Source organism: Misgurnus anguillicaudatus, chromosome 21 (genome assembly GCF_027580225.2).
Source record: "Misgurnus anguillicaudatus chromosome 21, ASM2758022v2, whole genome shotgun sequence".
Taxonomy (NCBI): Eukaryota; Metazoa; Chordata; class Actinopteri; order Cypriniformes; family Cobitidae; genus Misgurnus; species Misgurnus anguillicaudatus.
The window spans coordinates 6,860,842-6,880,599 of record NC_073357.2 but is presented as its reverse complement, the minus strand read 5'-3'; the positions used below and the strand labels follow the sequence as shown (position 1 = coordinate 6,880,599).

General features: G+C 37.2%; 2 protein-coding genes across 4 annotated transcripts in view; one reads left to right on the top strand and one right to left on the bottom strand.

Annotated features, from left to right (window-relative positions):
* Nucleotides 1-3,053: 3,053 nt before the first annotated feature.
* fth1a (ferritin, heavy polypeptide 1a) lies at nt 3,054-6,121 on the bottom strand. The gene is made up of 5 exons (XM_073858943.1): nt 5,880-6,121; nt 4,159-4,264; nt 3,862-4,008; nt 3,550-3,669; nt 3,054-3,466 (listed from the first exon to the last, which is right to left on the bottom strand). The coding sequence occupies exons 2-5, from the start codon at nt 4,258-4,260 to the stop codon at nt 3,302-3,304; spliced, it is 534 nt and encodes a 177-aa protein (XP_073715044.1). The 5' UTR covers nt 4,261-4,264; nt 5,880-6,121; the 3' UTR covers nt 3,054-3,301.
* Nucleotides 6,122-8,053: 1,932 nt separating this feature from the next.
* sh3gl3a (SH3-domain GRB2-like 3a) overlaps nt 8,054-19,758 on the top strand; it is a 49,926-nt gene continuing 38,221 nt past the window's right edge. Inside the window, exon 1 of one of the 3 annotated variants that reach the window (XM_055181985.2) lies at nt 8,054-8,110. Coding sequence is in view for 2 of the 3 variants with exons in the window: in XM_055182049.2 (XP_055038024.1) it covers nt 10,646-10,690 (45 nt within the window). In the remaining variant the exon portion in view is untranslated. Of the gene's footprint in view, nt 8,111-10,479; nt 10,691-19,758 lie in introns of those variants that run through there. The other 2 variants (XM_055182049.2, XM_055181918.2) reach the window with 2 other exon arrangements.

Sequence of the window (19,758 nt, the reverse complement as noted above, 5' to 3'; positions counted from 1 at the left end):
ATGATTATAGTAAGTTCAGACCTTGATCTTATACGTGCAGCAAAAAAATAGGCTTCAATGGCTTTTTAAAAATTCTGATGCTGGACACCTTCTAAATCTGGATTTCGTGGGAATCACCCACATACATTTTTATGTGAACTCATATCTTGTCAAGATAAATAATAGTAAGTTTACATGACTTGTAAATTTGAGTTGACTAAACAAAACAAAAACAAAAACAATTAAGGCAGCAAAAAATATTTACAGTGCAGGTTTAATTTACTTACAAAACCAATTTGTTTTAACTTTGTGCTGCATTTAGTTTTACAGTGTAGTAAATTTAAAAAACTGAAATAATTTTGAAGTGATGTCTTAATTTTTTTCTGTGGCTATATTTTCCATGCATACAGTGTTTAACTTCTTAAGCACAGAGGCTGTTTTGGGGATTTTCCATACCCACATGCAGAAGTGTACATACAAAAGTTTGGTATAATTTTACAGGAAACCCTTTGAAATGACATAAAACACTGTTGAAAGAGCTGAACATGGTTGTATGTGTTGTCAGTGCTCTAATAAACACAAAAATAAATAAGCGCTTTTTAATTTTTTTTCTAAAGTCTGTATTTGAAAGTGTAAAACTCTGGCCCTGAGTACTCCAGCACATTGATTCCATCTAATGTCAGCTTAAAGAGGAATAATAATTTTTTTTCTCTGTCTTAATATATGCAGAAGTATTCTATTCCAACTTAACTGAGGAATAAAATTCTTTTTGTATTCAATTTCTGCCTAAAAACATTTGAAGTGTCCCCATAACCACATACAGTGGAATAAATGCAATATCTTTATATCAGTTTACAGAAAACCTTTGAAGTTACATAAAAAGCTGCTCTTTGTGAAAATATTGTTTTTTATGTTATTTTTCATACGATGAAACACCAAATTTTATTTTTTTGTGTTGTAAACACTGTCTTTGAAAGTGTATAACTCTGGTTCTGTGTGCTCTAGCAGACTGCAGACAGTTCTGGTTGTTAGCAGCAGCAGACAGTAAACACCCAAAAAAAGAATGAACTCTTTAGCATGTCGCATTCAAAAGTTATTCTTATTTTACTGATGGGTGTGAAAATACATTTTTCATATAAAAATACTTTTTTTGTTTTGCACAAATAGCAAGGGATTATACATACACAACCAAAGAAAATGCTGTAAATGGACTTATTTTTTTAGAGTAAGACCTATAAGAGAAAAGATGGTGTAGCATTGTGAGGCAGTTCACACTCAAGTTTCACGTAAATTTAAAATTTTTTGTACCTCATTATTCATTCGACGATTGTTGGATATGTGTTGATAATAGAACAAAACTAATAATGTAGCCTTCTTCCTGAGTGAGAGCTTTCATTTGATATAAGACTTGCCCATTTTCGTCATATTTGAAAATATGAAATATACGAATATTAAACAATATGCACATTTTTTTTGGAGGGGGGTGATAGTGTAAATTAATTGTAAATAACTGTCTTACAGTCAAATATATGTGAAAGTGATGCATATCTGCAAAAAGTAGAAATTCTAAGCTTTCAAAACGTATCACATATGGGGTACTGGGTCCATGACAGACCTTAAAAATTAAAGGAGTATTTTATATGAAATCACAATAAGTCATTTTGGACCCTTGACAGGGTCCGCATACCTGTAGTTTAAGAAGTTCAGGGCTGGAAATGTCCAGTGAATTTCAAGGGGGAACAGTTCCACAACAAACTGAATAAAACTTTTGAAATGGTGGAAATGAAAGGGAATTATATTTAAACAACTTTTTAAAATGTCTCTCCATTATGACATTTTTTTATTACAACTATTTTATAATGCAACTTTTTATTTTAAATGTCCATCAGCTAAACATCCAAATGTTCACAATGTACACAATTTTTAAGGAAACAAACTTAGGAGGAAGCATAAAATAATTTTTGTGTTATTGTTTTTTGTTTTTTTAAACCCAAGTCATATAAATCACCTATAGTGAATTTCTGCCATTTCCAGCCCGACTGCACGTAAAAGGAAACAGCAGGTGTTTGTGGTTCTCCTCTGTGTAACGGACAGAAACAAACTTCTGTCAATTGTATACAAATTGGTGCTCACACCTGTATTAAAGTTGTCACCTGTTAGTTTTCGTATCAATTTTAAAAATCTTTTATTAGTTTAAGAGACATCCGTGAAATTGCTTCAATGCATACAGTATATGAACCTATTAGGTTTGATCTTCAGATTCTCTTCTTTTTTTTTTACCTCATAGCAAAACAAAAACGTCTGACGATGCTGCTTTCAGTAGTTATACCACGTGCTGAAAAGATTTAGTTTTAAAACTAAATCATATTTACTTTGGCTTTTTGGTTTTATAGCTTTGTTTATATTTGATTCAGTTGTTTTATTAATGATGTTGTCTTATATAATTTCTATGCAGGCATTTTCTTGGATTAATATAAAATTTGTATTTTGTGTTTTTATGCATTTTCATTGTTTATTTACTATACTGTTTTTCTTGTAAAGCACTTTGAACGGCATTCACCGGTTTGGAAGTGCGCTATATAAATAAAAATTTGAATGATTGATACAGTACACGTACATTTGCTTTACACACGCACTTAAATATATACTTTAGGCTTACCATGTATATATAGAGATATTACCAAAGATGAGAAGAGGAAGTATGCATATATATTCATACATTTTACAAACACCTGTTACTTATGAAAGAAGAAATGGGATTTTTCTTCTATTTTAAGGTGTTCACAAAACTAAGAAATTTATTTGTCTAACAATAATGAAGCCAGCCCTTGGCATTGCAACTAAAAACAGTCAGTGGGCATCTTGATTTTCACAGCGTCAACCCACGATTGCCCAAACTATAAAAAGCAAACTCAGATCTGTGACTCCTTACATGTTAGTTTGCAATTATCCATCATAAAACCTGAAATCAGCCAACCCAAATACAACCCCCTTAGATGCAAAAACCTAAATATCCATTTCAAAAGCTTATCATTAAATGCTTGTAAACACACTGGAATAAATTCAAAGTCATGTTCAGATCCCAGAGGTTTCAATTTTATTGGTTTGGAGTGCAACTGCATCAACAAATCACACAAGCGCATGCAGGCGAAGCAAATTTAAGGATGAGCTGGAGATACAGAGCGCAAAGGCTTATCAAGACACGTTTCTGCTAAATAAAACAAGTAGATTGGTCAATCAAACAGGAAATAGCATTTGATGGCATCTAGCATAATCAACACTTAAAAAGGAATCTACTCCGTGAAGGAATTGATGGGATGCTTTAGCTGCTCTCCTTGCCAAGAGTAAGCTTGTCGAACAAGTACTCGGCCATGCCGCTCTGAGGGGCGCCCATGCGACGCAGGTTGGTCACCCAGTCGCCGATCTCCTTGATGGACTTCACTTGCTCTTCCAAGTAGTGCGTTTCAATGAAATCGCACATGTGTGGGGAACAACACAGGCGTTTGAGTAAAATAAGAAAACTACATTTTAGTCGCTCTTGTATCTGCAATTACGTGCCCTTACGTGTGGATCATTGTGCTGAGATGAAAGCTTATGCAACTCCAAGAGGGAATGATTGACGCTTTTCTCCAGGTTCAGGGCGCATTCAAGGGCTTCCAGGCCATTTCCCCACTCATCCCTTTCTGGTTTCTTCAATCATTCAAACATGAAGTGTTAAAAAACGTATTCTCAAAGCTAAAACACAACCTCGTCAGTTGAAGTTATCGTCACTGCGTATGAAAGATAAGAACCCACCCTAACTCTGAGCTTTATCGCAGGGTCCTTACCAAACTATAAACGCTATCATGCGCGCTCACAGAAAGCAAGCACAAACATGTGTACCTTCACGTCCTGCAGAAAGATCCTCCCTCCTCTCTGGTTCTGAAATTTCATCAGTTTCTCTGCGTGTTCGCGCTCTTCGTGAGACTGATGGCGGAAAAACTTTGCGAAGTTGGGCAGGGCCTGATCGTCTCGGTCGAAGAAGTACGACTGCATAAAAAAAGAAACTGGGACTATAACAGGTGAATCTTCATGTGTATTTTACGACCTTCACTATCAGCAAGCAAAGGTCGTACAAATACCGAACTCAGTAACCCTTTGTACAAACAACATGAAAAGATTGCGGCCCTAAACTCTTACCATGGAGAGGTAGACGTAGGACGCGTACAGCTCCATGTTGATCTGGCGGTTGATGGCCGCCTCGCAGGCCTCCTCATAGTTCTGTCTCACTTGAGAGGTCATGTTTCTGTAAGAGATGTGTGGATTATAGACACGTATACGATGACCTACTGTACTTAAGGGGTTTACATAACTAGCGGTATGAGAAACATACATTATGCATGTCAAGTAATTTATCCCACACTGTTAGTAATAAACACGCGTGTTGTATGTACCACAAACCCTCTAATCATAACGTCTACCAACCATTCCAGACATTAAACCAAGTTTACACCTTTCTACAAAACACGTAAGATGCGTTCTTGAGGCAGGTGTTTGTTTTCACATGTAAAAAAAAAAAAAGAGTTCACCCAAAAATGAGTACCAGTGATGCGCGGGTTGATCCGAAATGAGTTACGAGTCATCCAAAAATATTTATGATATTCGGGTCAAGGTCGGTCGGGTCGTTTGGAATAAAGATGCCAGTTTACCATTTTAATCAATTACTACTTAAAAAAAAGAGCCAGGGAATGGGTCGGATACGCTATTAATTTATTTTTTTGCGGTCCGAGTTGCGGGTGGGTTACTTGAAAATATCGGTTGGGTGCGGGTTGTTTATACATTGACCCGCGCATCACGGTTGTTTACTCAAACCTGTATACATGTCTTTGTTCCGGTAAACACAAAAGAAGTTATTTTGGGGAATGTTTGTAACCAAACCGATCAAGTGCGTGTTCATCAGAACAAAGAAATGTTTACACTTTTGTTACAACATGAGGTCGAGTAAATTTTTGGGTGAACTATCCCTTTAACATCACACACCATAGCACGTGCTCGAATGGAATCCAAATTTATGTAATCTGTAAATTTGCATAATGGATTAACCCTAAACTTTGCTTAAAGATCACGGTCGATAACGAAAACGACGCAAAACAAATGGTAGACTTAAAATGAATAGTAACTCTGAAATTACAGTGATTTAAAACACTATAATCCACCAATAAGACAAATCAGTCACATGATTTGAATTTAAAACCGCATTCGATTTAATGCGATCAGAAGCCCCATTGACTTCCATAGTAGGAATAAAAAAATACTATGGAAGTCAACGGGGATTTCCTTTAATTATCTTCCTTTTTCTTCACTAGAACAAAGACATGTATGCAGGTTTGTAACAATACCAGGGTGAGTAAATGACGACAGAATTAAAATTTTGAGTGAACTAGCATTTTCACGCAACTAAGTTACCGTTTTAGCGTGTGTTTGTATGTAATCCAAATTAATTTATCAGTAAATTTGCACAATGATGGATTAAAAACAGCTTTACCTTTTTTTTTCTTTGTTAAAAAAAATATCAGGGTGATAACCAAAAACAGTCGCCATACCGACGTAAAACAAACGGTCGACAAAAAAATTAATATGCGTATTAAAAAAAGCCAATTCTAAAATTAAATTGACTTTTTAAAACACTAATCCATGAATAAAACCAATCATCATTCACATGATTCGAATTTAAAACTTGCATTTGATTTATTTCGAATCCATTAAAACGACACAAACAAAGATGGCGCCTTGGAAAATACGTAACGTTACTTGCGGCTAGGCGCACGTTACTATTGTACATTAACCAATTTACGTATAAAAAAAACCACATTTGATTTTAATACACTCAAGTAAAACGTGTAATGTAATGGAAACCTTACCTTCAGTTCGGTTTTTACTGCTCTTTCGGTGTTATTAGTACAGATGGTCAACGACGCTGGTTCGCGTAGGTATTTCTAAAGCAAGCGTCTTAATGTAATTTTAAAATTAAACTGACTGGAATTGTAGAAGATGAACGATAAGCGAAGCGTAAAGACAGAAGATCGGTTGCCGTTCAAGCACTGTTGAAGCAGGTAACCTTTACTCTGTCCTAGATGATGGCTGACTCGATTATGAGCTCGTGCTGGGCTGCGCAGGAGTTTATTATTCCAACGACGTGTGACGCAAGACTCGAGGATTACAAGCCCCACCCCTGCGGTTCAACTGCGGCGCTGCGCAGACGGTCCGGCGTGTGATAGTTAATTACCGCGAGAGCTTAGATTTCAATGCTCTCTCGCGGAACTTTGATGTCGATAATGGGCAGTATGCGCAGCGACGAATGAAGCCGAACACGCCTAATAATCAGATGTTTACCCGAGACAGGCGTTGGTATATTTAAAGGGTATTATTAATGATATACAGGGCTTAAATTGTAGTTCTTATTAAAAATATATCGTTGAAAAGGGAGGAATGTCTAGACGCTTCAACTTTGTAATTGGAATCTATAATAAGCGGTTGGAATAGCTCGTTTGGTGCTACGCCCAGGATGTCGAGATTGTTGAGTATCATGCTGACACAACTGTTGTGCTCATTAGATTATAGTATTTAAGGTGGGGTTTTGCCAAACAATCTCGAAAATATTGCTTGCGTTTTTTTATTATATTATTTTTCTTTATGTCTGGGCGTGATTTAAATTGATACGCAGTGAGTGTTTCCTTTTATTTGTTTGTTTATTATTTGTTTGTGTAGAATGCTCAGAAAACAATAATATCATCATAACACATTACAAAACCAAGTCAATACTCCAAAGTCTTCAATACACACTTTAATTTTTAAGTTTAACTTCCCCCAAATTTCCTTTTGTATATTTATACTTTCATAAGAAGAGAAATTTCCTCAATGACCTCGTTCATATTTACGTCATCATTTTGTTACCTATGAGTCTGTGCGTTTGTATCCAGTTACAACCAGTAAAAAGCACTGATGTAACACTGTACGTTTGAACAATCAACAGAAATTACACAATGTTATGGAAAATTTTGTTGTGTAAATGTGTCACATGAGTCAGTCAGAGACACTCTATGAAAACTAGAACATAGAAAGACATATTCAATGTATTATTATTGATTATTGTATATCAATAATGGATGTACAAGTCATTTAAAAAAAGTTTAAGAATTGACATTTTAAGACAATCCAGAATAGCTCACAGAGTCAAAGTTCTTTACCAAACAATGCTGTTTAAGTTTTAAATGTACATTTATTTATATATCATATGCTTTTATCCAACATGACTTACAAATGAAATGCCGTCAACATTCAAAGCGTGTACATAGCATAGATAGAGATAGCTAGAATAACAACATAGTTATAAATAAATCTTATCTAATGATATCTGAGAGGTTAAATTTGTTTCTTATTTGTTCTAATTACAAACTAATTAAGATATTTTTTGCAAACAATTTGTCTAATGGGTCTAATTCAAATATATTTTGTGTTATATTCATTAAAGTAAGTGCTTTTATAAAGGCCTAGGAAATTATAAGTGTTCACAAATACATTATATTATTAAAACGTTGCATGGATAATCAAAACAAAGTAGTTTCACTTAAAGTTTTACTTAAGATTTAGTTAATCACACTTTTATTAGGTTTTTCTAAAAACAAAAAACAAAAGTGGGGCACAGCTTTTGTCAGCAATGTTTTGTAAGAATGGCTTGTTCGCTGCTGGGTGTTTTTGCGGTAGATTTTGATTTTTGTATAAAAATAACTATTAACTGCACTGTAAAAATACTTTGCTGCTTTACAATGACTTGTAAATCCGAGTTGATTCAACAAAAAAATTTTAAGGCAGCAAAGTATTTTTTACAATGCATGTAAAGCTGCTTTGAAACAATTAACAATTGTGAAAAGCGCTATATAAATAAATTGAATTTAACTTTGTGTTTTTAAGCAAGATGAAATGTATTACATGTTATTGTTTGTTATTCTGTAATGTTAAAATTCAGAAGTTTTCTGTTATGTCTTACCATAGTGGTAAAGTGTAATGTTTGTGTTTCACTTAGGTTCAAAGTTTGTTGGCTCAACACAAATGAAATTCAACAAAATAAGTTGAGTGAACTTAATCTTTACTTGTAAGTACAATCCCCCCGGCTTATGTTCAGATAAATCAATTCACCTGTGTGAAAATGTGTTATAATTTTATTAAGTTAAACCAACAAGTTAGTTTTTATTGTAGGGAATTGAACAATAAATCATTAGTAAATCAATCTTTAGTGTAATTAAAAAAGTGAAATAACTTCTAACAAAGAAGTAAAAGCAGTCTTTAGGAGCAATTCAGTTTTGCACGTACACAGCCGTGCCTCACCACGCCTACAATACTATAATGCCAAGAATGGGCAGTGCTAAATGAGTAAATAGTTATTCATACAGGATGCATTCTTGGTTTTAAAGCAGCTGGGCAGAGCTTAAAATGAAAACACTCATCTGCACGTGTGCACATATACCAGCAATACAATGACAATGCTAAAAGATAGATAATGTAATGTTACAGTACATTTCTTACATTGGCCATTGTACCCAAATCCCAATCCAGGTTATAATTACACAGACATGCCCAATCGTAAGACAAGCTACTTTTGTCAGTATGTAATTTAAAACTATTTTTTAAGATTCACAAACTAAAGGCACACTTTTTTTTCTCTATTTATTTTTACTGAAAGTGGGTGTATTGCATTTAAGTATTGACTACAAGGTATGAAAAGGACACAAGTACTAGCTTGAATTAAATATGACATGATTGATTCACCCATTGCTAAAATGATAAGTAGACTGCCATAATGAATTAAGCCGAATAATATAGAATTGAATGTATTTGGTGTTACTGAAAGCTTTATAGCAGTGGGCTAACATGGTGCCAGTATATGACTGGTGTGTTATAATGACTGAAATACTAAGGAAACATTTTATTATGAAACGCGCACACACATAAGACAGCAGGTAATACTGGGAAGAAGACACAAGCAGAAACAACTGAAACTAAATGTTAAAAATTCAGTATAGGCGGGTGATTCTCACGAAAACTTGGTTTTAAAAATGTCAAGCATGAAAATGTAAAAATTGCTTAAATTTACTTTTTTTCCCACCAGACATTGAAAAGCAAAGTCTGGAGTAAATGGGAATATTAATTTAAAAACTTTTACTTATCATTTAACACTTTTTGTAACATAATTTAAAAAATTAGTCCTAAAAAATCTCATTACCGCAACAGTCAGAAAACATCAACACTGACATATTTTCAAAACGACATGACAAACCTGAAAGAACATAATTTGGAGATTCTGCACATGCATTTAAAATCAAAGTATTATGCTTCTATTAATTAAATTAACATTTAATAAGCATATGTTGCGGTAATGATAATCAAAATGTCGTGTAAGCATTCTGACAAGACAATATTTCAAATTAACTGTAAAAAAATGATCTTACCTGGTAGCCATCTTGAATTAACTGGTCCATGTGCTTGGTCACTCAAAATCAAACTTTATTAAAATTCTGTATGTGTGCTTAAACTGTTCTCAAAAAGTGTTGCGGAGGATGAGAACATCAGGCATGGACACATCATTTTCCTAATTTTTCTTCATTATTATTATTATACATCAATATTCAGTAAATATTTTTCTGTCATCTAAAGTAGTCTAGCAAAACATCCATTTATTTTTTTCTTAATATTTTTGTGTTAATTTGATTAAATTACAACATAACGCATGTTCAAACACAGCCGGCCACATTGCGGTAATGAGAATTTCAGCAGAAAATTAGATAAAATTTCCAATTATAAATTCTTATGTTGAAATCACACATTGTGCAAGGTAGAACACAGTATTGTGTTAATTCTGATGCTTTTTAATGTTACTATATTACACATTTTAAAGCTAAAATCATTAGTGCCGTGGTGTTTCAATGGTTTCGTGAGAATCACCCAGGTAGGACCTCAAGTGGTGAACTGAAGAAGCTGCTATACACCAGATACGTCATCCTACACGAGAGAGAGAGAGAGAGAGAGAGAGAGAGAGAGAGAGAGAGAGAGAGAGAGAGAGAGAGAGAGAGAGAGAGAGAATAAGTACCACTAGGGGGCAACAAATGGCCAGTAATGGTCTGCAAATACTTGAAGAAATCAAATCACGTCATAGAATTTACAACATTTAAATTAATCTGATTTTCCTCAGATTTACTCCATAGAAAATTTTACAAAAAGTTACGAACTTGAGAATGATGACTACAAAGAAAAACAAATAGTTTTGAGGCTTTTCCAGCTGTTGGTCTGATTTGTAGTCGAAAGATTCTCACGGCGTCCAAATTTCATTTCCATGACAAACACCAACAAATCGTAGCTTTTTGTTTTTTATTAAGGGGGTTCTCCGCGATGCTGCTGTGACGTAGGCAGCTCTCCACCAATCACGGTCGCCGGAACACACAGACAGACCCGACCACCGCTTGTCAGTTGAGGAAAAAAATCCCGCTGCGAAATGCAGGTCCAGCTTCACGCGGCGGACCAAACGCGATTCATCACATCGTAGTTTACATCTTTACGCTCTATCAAGGATTATCTGTCAGCTCTCTAAAGATTTCTGCGTATCCTCCTTGTTGTTTCGCATCTTATTTTGAGGATGTCGGTCGCGGGGTTTAAGAAACAGCTGCACAAAGCCAGTCAGGTAAGACGCCCGGGATACCCTGTTTTTGTTGTGCACCCTCAACTTTGTGATCGTATTAGGGGGCACTGGAAAACACTATTTATTCCTGATGTGAAGTGGTCTGACTGGTTTAATGTGTTGAAACATGTAACTAAGACAGTTGCTGAAAGCACTTTACATCGGACTATATCGTTTTACTTCGTTTCAATACTATTTTTGATCTGTTCGGTTCGCAACGCGCGTCGTCAAGCAACAGTCCGTTATTGAAACAATAGGTTCGACTTCGTGCAGCACTGCGCAGACAAATCGAGATATGACATCAAAGTGCCGCGAGAGCGATTCAAAAGCTAGGTTCTCTCGCGGTACTTTGATGTCGTGTTCTACATGGTCTGCGCATGAAACCGCCTAACGTTATATCTTCAACATCAGCACGGATGTTGTCTTGTTGTGAGGCCTGCTTATACATTTCAATTCTATTCTTTTTTTATTGCTATCAATTGCTGTTCAATAACAATAAATAGAGTATGACGAGCTTATAACCACTCATGTTGCGTGATGTTATATTCGGTAGATGTGATTGATTCATATAAAAAATAACGGATTGCTGTGACGTCAGGCTTGACAAGGCACCACTGAGCTCACACGTTTGTTTTTCTTCTTAAAACCTCGGTTTTATTTTAAAGAGCACCTATTACATTGCTAATAACAAGTTATTTTGTGTTTTTGGTATAATACAATGTGTTTGCGTGGTTTATGGTTAAAAAACACATTTTGTTGCTCTGTGCGCTGCCTCTCTAAAACGAGTTGATTTTGTACAAAGCTCATCGTTTGAAAAGCGCCGTGTCCTCCAATTGGCTGGTTAACCAGTACGTTGTGATTGGCCTGAACAACTCTGACGTCAGGCGGAAATGTGATGTTCATTATCGTATTCGGAAGATTAGCTCCTAATGCAATACCATAGATATGTACGCTAGATGTCGCCTTGGCTACGGCAGTTCATTGGAACGAATGCGTCAAATAGAGCCGCCATCTTGAAACAGGGGAGCCCTGCATCAGCGTCATTGTAAGCAATGGCGTAACGGAAATAAAATCCCTATAAATCGCATTAATGCGATTTTCTAGGTTTTGTTTTGGTTCGTTCCAACAAAATCTTTTTTGACTATAATGCACAATGCTAGTAGGCCTAACTCCATACGCAGAACATAAGTCCTGCATCGTCCATGAATTCAGCGGAGATAGCAGTGTTACCCAGCTACTTCCTATGACAATACCCCTGTTCCAAGATGGCAGCGGTTTTGACATATGCTTTAAACCCCCGATGCGACATCTAGTGTATATATCTATGATGCAATACATACAGTCAGCATCTAGTCATAGTTGGGGGCGTGGAAAGGGTGGAGCGGCATTTACTACACAAAGCAATATTTCACTGATTTCAATTAATTATCGCGGACGTATCGCCTGCTAAATGTATGCGATATGGCCCAGCTTGTCAGGGAACTACGGCTCTGCAGTTAATGGCGCTCCATCTGAAAGCAGCTGATGGCGATGTAATACTATTTAAGGAACCGGCATTACTGACGAGATGCGCATGATATCGCATTCGATTTATCGTGCAGCCCTAGTGTAGACCTCGAACTACTCCATAGGTTCATGGCTCGCGTCATTACATAGCAATTGGCCTATCAAACCTGCTTTCAGCTGATAAAGCTAACATGAATGAGACATCCCTTATGAAAAACAACTATAGGAATCTTGTAGTATCTGCACACATACACATGCTCAGTCTTGGGATTCCACAACTTCCCTTGATCATCCTCGCGCCTTATTGCTTGTAGCCAGTATGTTATTGTTTCACCAGTTATTTTTTTTATTTAATTTAGAAGCTCAATGAGACGCCAACATTTTGCCTTTTTTTAAGGGTTTACAGAGTAAAAGCTTTAAAGGGATGAGAGGTGTAGCGGACCAAAAACAGTTCCTTGGATCACACCTCGGAGCCAATAAAGGACGTACTGTCGTCACAAAAAAACAATCTGTGCAAAGAATCATGGAAGCGAAAAGTCCATCAGTTTTACCCTTCGAAATTCATCCTCTTGTTTTTGCCCATTTTGAGCACTTTAGCTTGGAACAAACCTTTATTTTGGCAGCCATGATTGTTCTCACTCCATAGTGCTCTTAGGAGGTGAATTTATACCATTTGGTATGCAGCAAAAGTATAGGAAGCATATCATGAATAATGCTGCTTGATTTGATGTCATTTTGGTTAAGATAATAGATTGTTTTGACTTAAGGCTTGATCACACATTAGGATTCCCACAGTCTTTTTTTTTCTAGAATCCTTTGTGACACATTTTAAGCATTTTGTTTTTGTACGCAGAAAGGACTGCAAAGACGTTTTAGATTTTTTCACTTCAGTCTACGATTTGTTTATATGACCATAATGTCAAGTAATCCCAAACATTTGTCGAAAGGCGTGGGAACCCTGAGTATGTAATGTGATTTACTTGAGCTGTGTTTCAGCATGCTGCGTCTCGCTGTGCCTACAGTTTAAAATTCCCCTACTGTTTTTTTGTTATGGGACTGTTTACTTTTTAGTGCCTAGCAAAAGTGTATCACACACATCAAAATGCAGCGTTTTGTATTTCCAGATATACTGCTTTCCTGGCTGAAACGCATTGATTTTGTTAAAAAATCATCAATCTGAAAGCACTGTGTCCCTGATTGGCCAGCTAATCTGTACGTTGTGATTTGTACGTTTAATCTCTGACGTTAGCCGGAAATGTGACACTCCTTACCATGTTTGAAAGATTCGCTCACAATGCAATGCTAACAGGAGTTAACTTACAGGCTGTGAGTCCAAGTGGGAAGATATTATGATAATGTCAGTCTTGTCCACGTCAACATGCCCAGGAAGTAAACTGTTGCCTACAATCCTTGTGTTTGTTGTAGTCCAAGAAAATAGATTTATGTTGAAAACGATAACTTCATCATCGCGTTTACTTTGGGGTATGTACCTTTTGCATATCATTAACATTTCATTTTATTTCGAGGGAGCACTGTGCGAAGCTTGTTGCAATGTATTTAGCCTGTCATTTGTATTAGGGATGCACGATATATCGGCCAACATATCGTTATCGGCCGATAACTGCTTATTTTGAATATTATCGGTTATCGGTCTGATAGCAAAATTAGTCGTGCCTAACAACGCCCTTCAGCCGTTACTTATTCACGATACAGCACAGCCTCTCGTACCTTATTGCTTACATATACCTAATTACTGCAAGTAATATAACATAAGGCAACATCTGTGGTAGTACTTTATCTAGAAAAAATGTTAAAAGTTACAGTCATCAAAGAGCTTGCATATCAGCTTGAAAAAAATCGGTATCGGCATTGGTATCGGCCGATCACGAAGACAACAAATCGGTGATCGGTATCGGCCTGCAAAAATCCTGATCGGAGCATCCCTGGAAAACATCTTGATCTACTTCAATTAATCTTTTGCCATATCTTAAGTAGATAGTAGTTCTCGATTATTATCGTCTTAATGATTCAATATAATAAGAACTCTATATCTCTAATTGTAGTTTTCTTATACTGTACTGTAATTTACTTTTGCAAACTGTAACTTAAGCTCTATTATAAAACATTATTATTTGTTGTGTGTACCTGATGATTAGTGATGTAAACCTATTGTAAAGCTCAAATATATGATGTGTAATTACTTTATCTCAGTGTCGGCATTGTGCGCATTCTGCCACCCAATGAGATCAGAGAATCTATGTCTATGATGCTGGGGTGTTGTGGTCACTAAGGCATTGCTATGTGGTTGATAAAGAGTGTGGAGTGGTTTTGACATGTTGCTTTGTGGTTGCTTATGTGCAGTGTGTGGGTGGTCGAAATTCAAAAGGCCATCACCATGCTTTTACAATCTTCTTGATGGTAGATACGTTTTTGTTTCTTCCTTGGGTATTTTTATCGCTCATTTTGTTGTCCGCCTGGCTATAAGTCCAGCACTTGCTAATGTGATAGTAGTACCGTAATTGATTGTAAAGCACAGATAAGAACTGCACGATTTGAGATGTCAATTATATTTATTATACAAATGATGTTGGATGAGGCATTACGTTTAATTCTTATGGCTAGGGGTTTGTTCAGGTTTCTGAGTTTTAGCAAAGGTCAAAGTGATGCTTGGGCATGAAAAAAATTAGTTTGGTTCCCGTTTCCGACCGACCCTGCCAAATTATGTGCGACACAAATTTATTTTATGAGCTTGGGGAAGAAATAATACACATTAAATAAATACACAAATAAAAAAACTTTGAGGCGAACTATAATTTACCTATTAGTACAGTACCGTTTTTGTAAAGCACGCGATGCAACGTCCTCCAGCGATGCTAAACAAGGCAGCTATACGGTCGTTAACACAATCGTTCACACATCGTTGTCGTCACTTACAAAAGCACTGGTAACTTTTGGTGTGCATTCGAGATGCTGTTTCGTGCACAGCAACGTAATCTTTTGCCCCCGCCGAAAGTTGTAACTTGCAGACCAAAAAAGACGAGCTGAACAACGATATGCAAGTGGGCTTTTCTTTTCCAGAGAGCACAAACCAAGGCTCATTTTTGCTGACAGTAAGTGAATTATAATATTTGAATTTATGGTATTATGACCAGGGCTTGACATTAACACCCGCCAAATGCGGGTAGATTTTGGCCGTGGCGGGTAAGACAGCCAATCCCACAAGCCACTTTGGCAGATTGAATATATTTTTTTAATTGTAGTTTTCTTATAAGTTATGCGAAATGATAAACAATGCGCAATGCGACACTGGGAAACTACAACTCCCATGAGCACTCTGCACCCAGCGCAACGCACAGAGACCGTTTGTTGAGAGACGCGCACGCGATCAGCGGGGCGTTGCGGACCAAAGCGTCAACTTCCAGAGAGCGCGCGAGAGCTGATGGATTTGCGAATGCACAAGAGGACGCAGTCTGAGCGCATACACACTTCGGAAAAGATAAAACAATTGCATGGAAGTGATTGAAGAGAGATAAATTGCGTGCACAGTCTCAGGGCAAGAGCGGCGAGAAAGTCAGCCCATACCTGAATGCACACGAAATCAAAGGAAACTCGCCAGCTGAGAGGTTCGCGCATCATTTTAATGTAACAGTAATGTCCTCTGGACATTTGTCATTAAAAGTCTTAAATCACTTTAACCAGAAACCATGATCAAGCTTATAAAATACATCTGCATAAACTAGCTGACAGTAAAATTAATGTAAATGTTCATTTCTTGACTGTATTTACTGCTGTTGTTAATAAATATTTAAAGTGGTTGTCGATTAGTTTCGTGTTTATCTTTTCAGTTTAGAATTAGTGTTTCTTCTACACCCCTGCTCTACTTTTAATATATTAATTCAAAGTTAATCTATTTATGCCTTACTAGCATGTTTTTCATGCACCTAAATATATGATATGATCTATACTGATATACCACAGGGCTCAAAATTAACTTTTTTATTTGGTAGCACTGGTGCTCCCAACTTTAAAGAGTTAGGAGCACCAGCCAAAATTTAGGCGCATCCATCCAAAAATTGAAAAGCACCACAACTACAATGTAAATGTTAATAGATTTATTTTATTAAAAATAAAACACCACCACCGGGCTTTACACGTCCTATGGCCAGCATTTAAAAGTTGGTCTTCTATTTTATTTTATTTTATTTTTTGCTGCATAAATTCCTAAATTAATACCCAAATGCTGTTGAAATAGTATAGCAGCAATAATAATTTAACAAATACAGGTAACATGATTAAGATTACATAGAAAATCTAGCACACACGTAAAACACTGATTAATTGTGACATTACAAAAGTGACCCTAATATAGAAGGCTAATATATATTGGTATTGATAACTACATTACCAGGATGCTTTTACTACTAAATAGGCAATGTTTTTAAAAAAACAACAAAAACATACCATCAGCATTGTCGTATTCCACAGCAACATGGACCACAAGGATGTTTGTCGAATGTCCATTCACCAGCGCATGCGCACATACATCATCAAACACACTTTGACAGACAGGTCGGTGTCTCCATCAATAATAAACACATTTGTCATGACACGTCTTGTGTTTTTGGCACTTTCGCCATGTTAAAGCAAGGTACGTCTGGCGCTTAAAATGTTTTGATTCCGCCATTAACGCCTTTTTACAGGATTTACAGTAAACACAGTAGCCTAAGTTTCATTTTCATAGCGGAGACACTCGAAATCTTTAAGCCACTCTCTCTGAAAGGTTTAACGTCAACTCGTATTTCCCGGTGGTGGAGTTACATTTGAATCCGGATCGTCGTCAAAAAATACATTAATAAACTTGGCTGTAATCGGCTCGCTCTCGTCATGCTCGCGACGCGTTCGTCTTTTCACATTTCCGCGCTTCACGGCAACAAGGAATGACTGACGCTCATATTAGCCAATCTGCGGTCTTCATTAAACGCAAGAACTTAATGGTGAAATTTGATTGGTTATGTATCGTTGGAGAGAACACTGAACCTGGGACAGCGCCAGCACGCAGGATCACAATCAACTCGGGTCACAACAAAGTGGGCAGTCGCACAAATGCTCCCAAATATATTTTAAGGTCGCACAGATTAAATTTCGGTCGCATATGCGACCAAAATGGTCGCAATTTCGAGCCCTGTACCAGCTAATAAATGTTGTCTTAATTTGGGTAGTCAGACTGCATTTGAAATTCAGTCTGCATCTAATTTAGCAAGTAAATTTGCTTGAATTAAAGTCATTTAAGGATGCCAAAGTCAAGTTTAATCATATACAATTTATTTTACCAGCAACAAAAATTTGGCCAGTGAAAATGCTGATTGGCTACTAACTAGGGATGCTCATATTAGTTAATTTTCCCGACCGACAACCGTAGCTTCTAAACCGAACATTAACCGTTAACTTATAAGATTTTAATATGAAATTGTCATTGAGTAAAAATACAGTTGACGGTTATCTGTGAACTAGTAAAAACAAAAGATTTAATTTAAACGTGCAAACAGCAGCGACAGATCAACAACAGAACCAGGATTCATACATTATCAGATACTCACACAACATTACCTTATTAAAAAGCACGCGATCAGTCCAGAGGATTAGTATCGAAAAAGGGCAGATTGTCTCCGTTTCATCTACCACAGTGGTCTTTTCTAAAGCAGGATGCTTTTCAGAAAGTTTTGCTTTTGCGTCGTCTTTCTCTGTTTGTGCAAAAAGAGAGATGTTTATGGACAGGCTCAGAGGCCATCAGCGAACGTCTGTCCGGATGTGCGCGAGACGGACCGCGTCATCTTGCGCGTATACGCGCGTGTCTCCGTTCAGCTTCCAAACACGCATACAAATGATTTCTCATACAAATTATTACTTTATCAGACCGTCAGGGCAGCAATCATTTGTGTCATTTACAGGACATTCACAAATTAAAGATAGAAAAAAAGTGTTGAAATGTCTGTCGGCTCATGACGACACGCACCATGTATTAACAAATATTTTTTTATTTTAACTGATAATGTTTCGTTCATAAATTCTTACCTTCGGTTAACGGTTAAACGGTCAATGTGAGCATCCCTACTAGTAACTTTGAAAAACAACTAGCCACTTTGGCTGGTGAGCAAAAAAGTTAATGTCAAGCCCTGATTATGACATTTGTTAAAGAGTTCCACTTTTATACTTTAGCCATAGGCTCACGTAAGATATTTTTCATATTATACAGTGTTTCCCACACATAAGTTAGACTAATTCTAGTTAGACAGACTGAACACTGGCCTCCACATATTGCGTTTCGTATTTTTTTTTTACTTTAAAACACTGTATTCGTTCAGCTGCATTTACTGTTCCTGCTCTCTCTCTCGCTCGCTCTCTTTCTCTCTCTTTCTCTCTCTCTCTCTCTCTCTCTCTCTCTCTCTCTCAGGGCGCACTCACATTATCCAAACCAAACCAAACCATGCCCCAGCGCGAATGTCACCCCTCCCTACTTCCTTCATGTGCACGCACTCACACTGTACTTTTATCGATCCGAGTCCGGGCGCGCTTTCGTCATTAAGATGCGATTGTTTTGAAAAAAAGCAGGAAGTAAAGCTCTCACTGAACACTGGAACCCACCGTAATGATAGGTCTGTGTTTTTTATTCGGAGTCGTTTGGTGCGCGATTACAGACAGCCCTCTCACATGTCATCATATTGCTTAGTTGATCTGTCACGTGCGCAGCGCGGACATTCACGTAACCCCGCTGCGCGCATCAAAAGGTTTTTACGGAGGCAGATGAAGGTGTGTGGTCGCGCAACTGACGTCTTCACCTTTTGAATCGCGCTCAGGCGCGATTGCGCTCACACCACAGCCTTCCGCGCCTGAGCCCAAGTGAACCGCGCTCCGGCCCACCTCTGCAACCCGGCCGCGGCGCGATTAACCAATCCGCGCCCGGGCGCGGAACAGAGCACTCACACTAGTCAAACGAACCAGGCTTTGGGGGTCAAACGCGCCCGAGCGCGGTTTGGTTTGGATAGTGTGAGTGCGCCCTCACACACACACACACACACACACACACACACACACACACACACACACACACACACACACACACACACACACACACCATTAAAAAGAGATTATCAGTGGAGATGGGCTCTGCGCTGCGTGAGACAAACACGCAATATAGCCAAAGTCACCTCAAATATATCCGCTATTAAATTTTAATATTTAACAATTTCCTACCTATCCCTTGCTGCCACTGTAAAAAAAAAAAAAATAAAAGAAATTCCCTACCGACCCATGACCTAAACTGACAACCAACCAGAACCAAACTTATTTTTTTATGCCTTGGCTTAGTTTTTCCACAGCAGGAAGAACTTTTATACTTATTGTTGGTTTTGCATTGTGGTATAGTGAATCTGCTTAGTTAGCACTTCTGCTGGTATTTTGATCATTTTTAAGCTTATCTTTTCAAACATTATGCTCAGTGTTAATATTATGATATTGATGATGTCGATTAGGAAATCCAGGAAGCATGCTCTGTGTTATCCCACAAG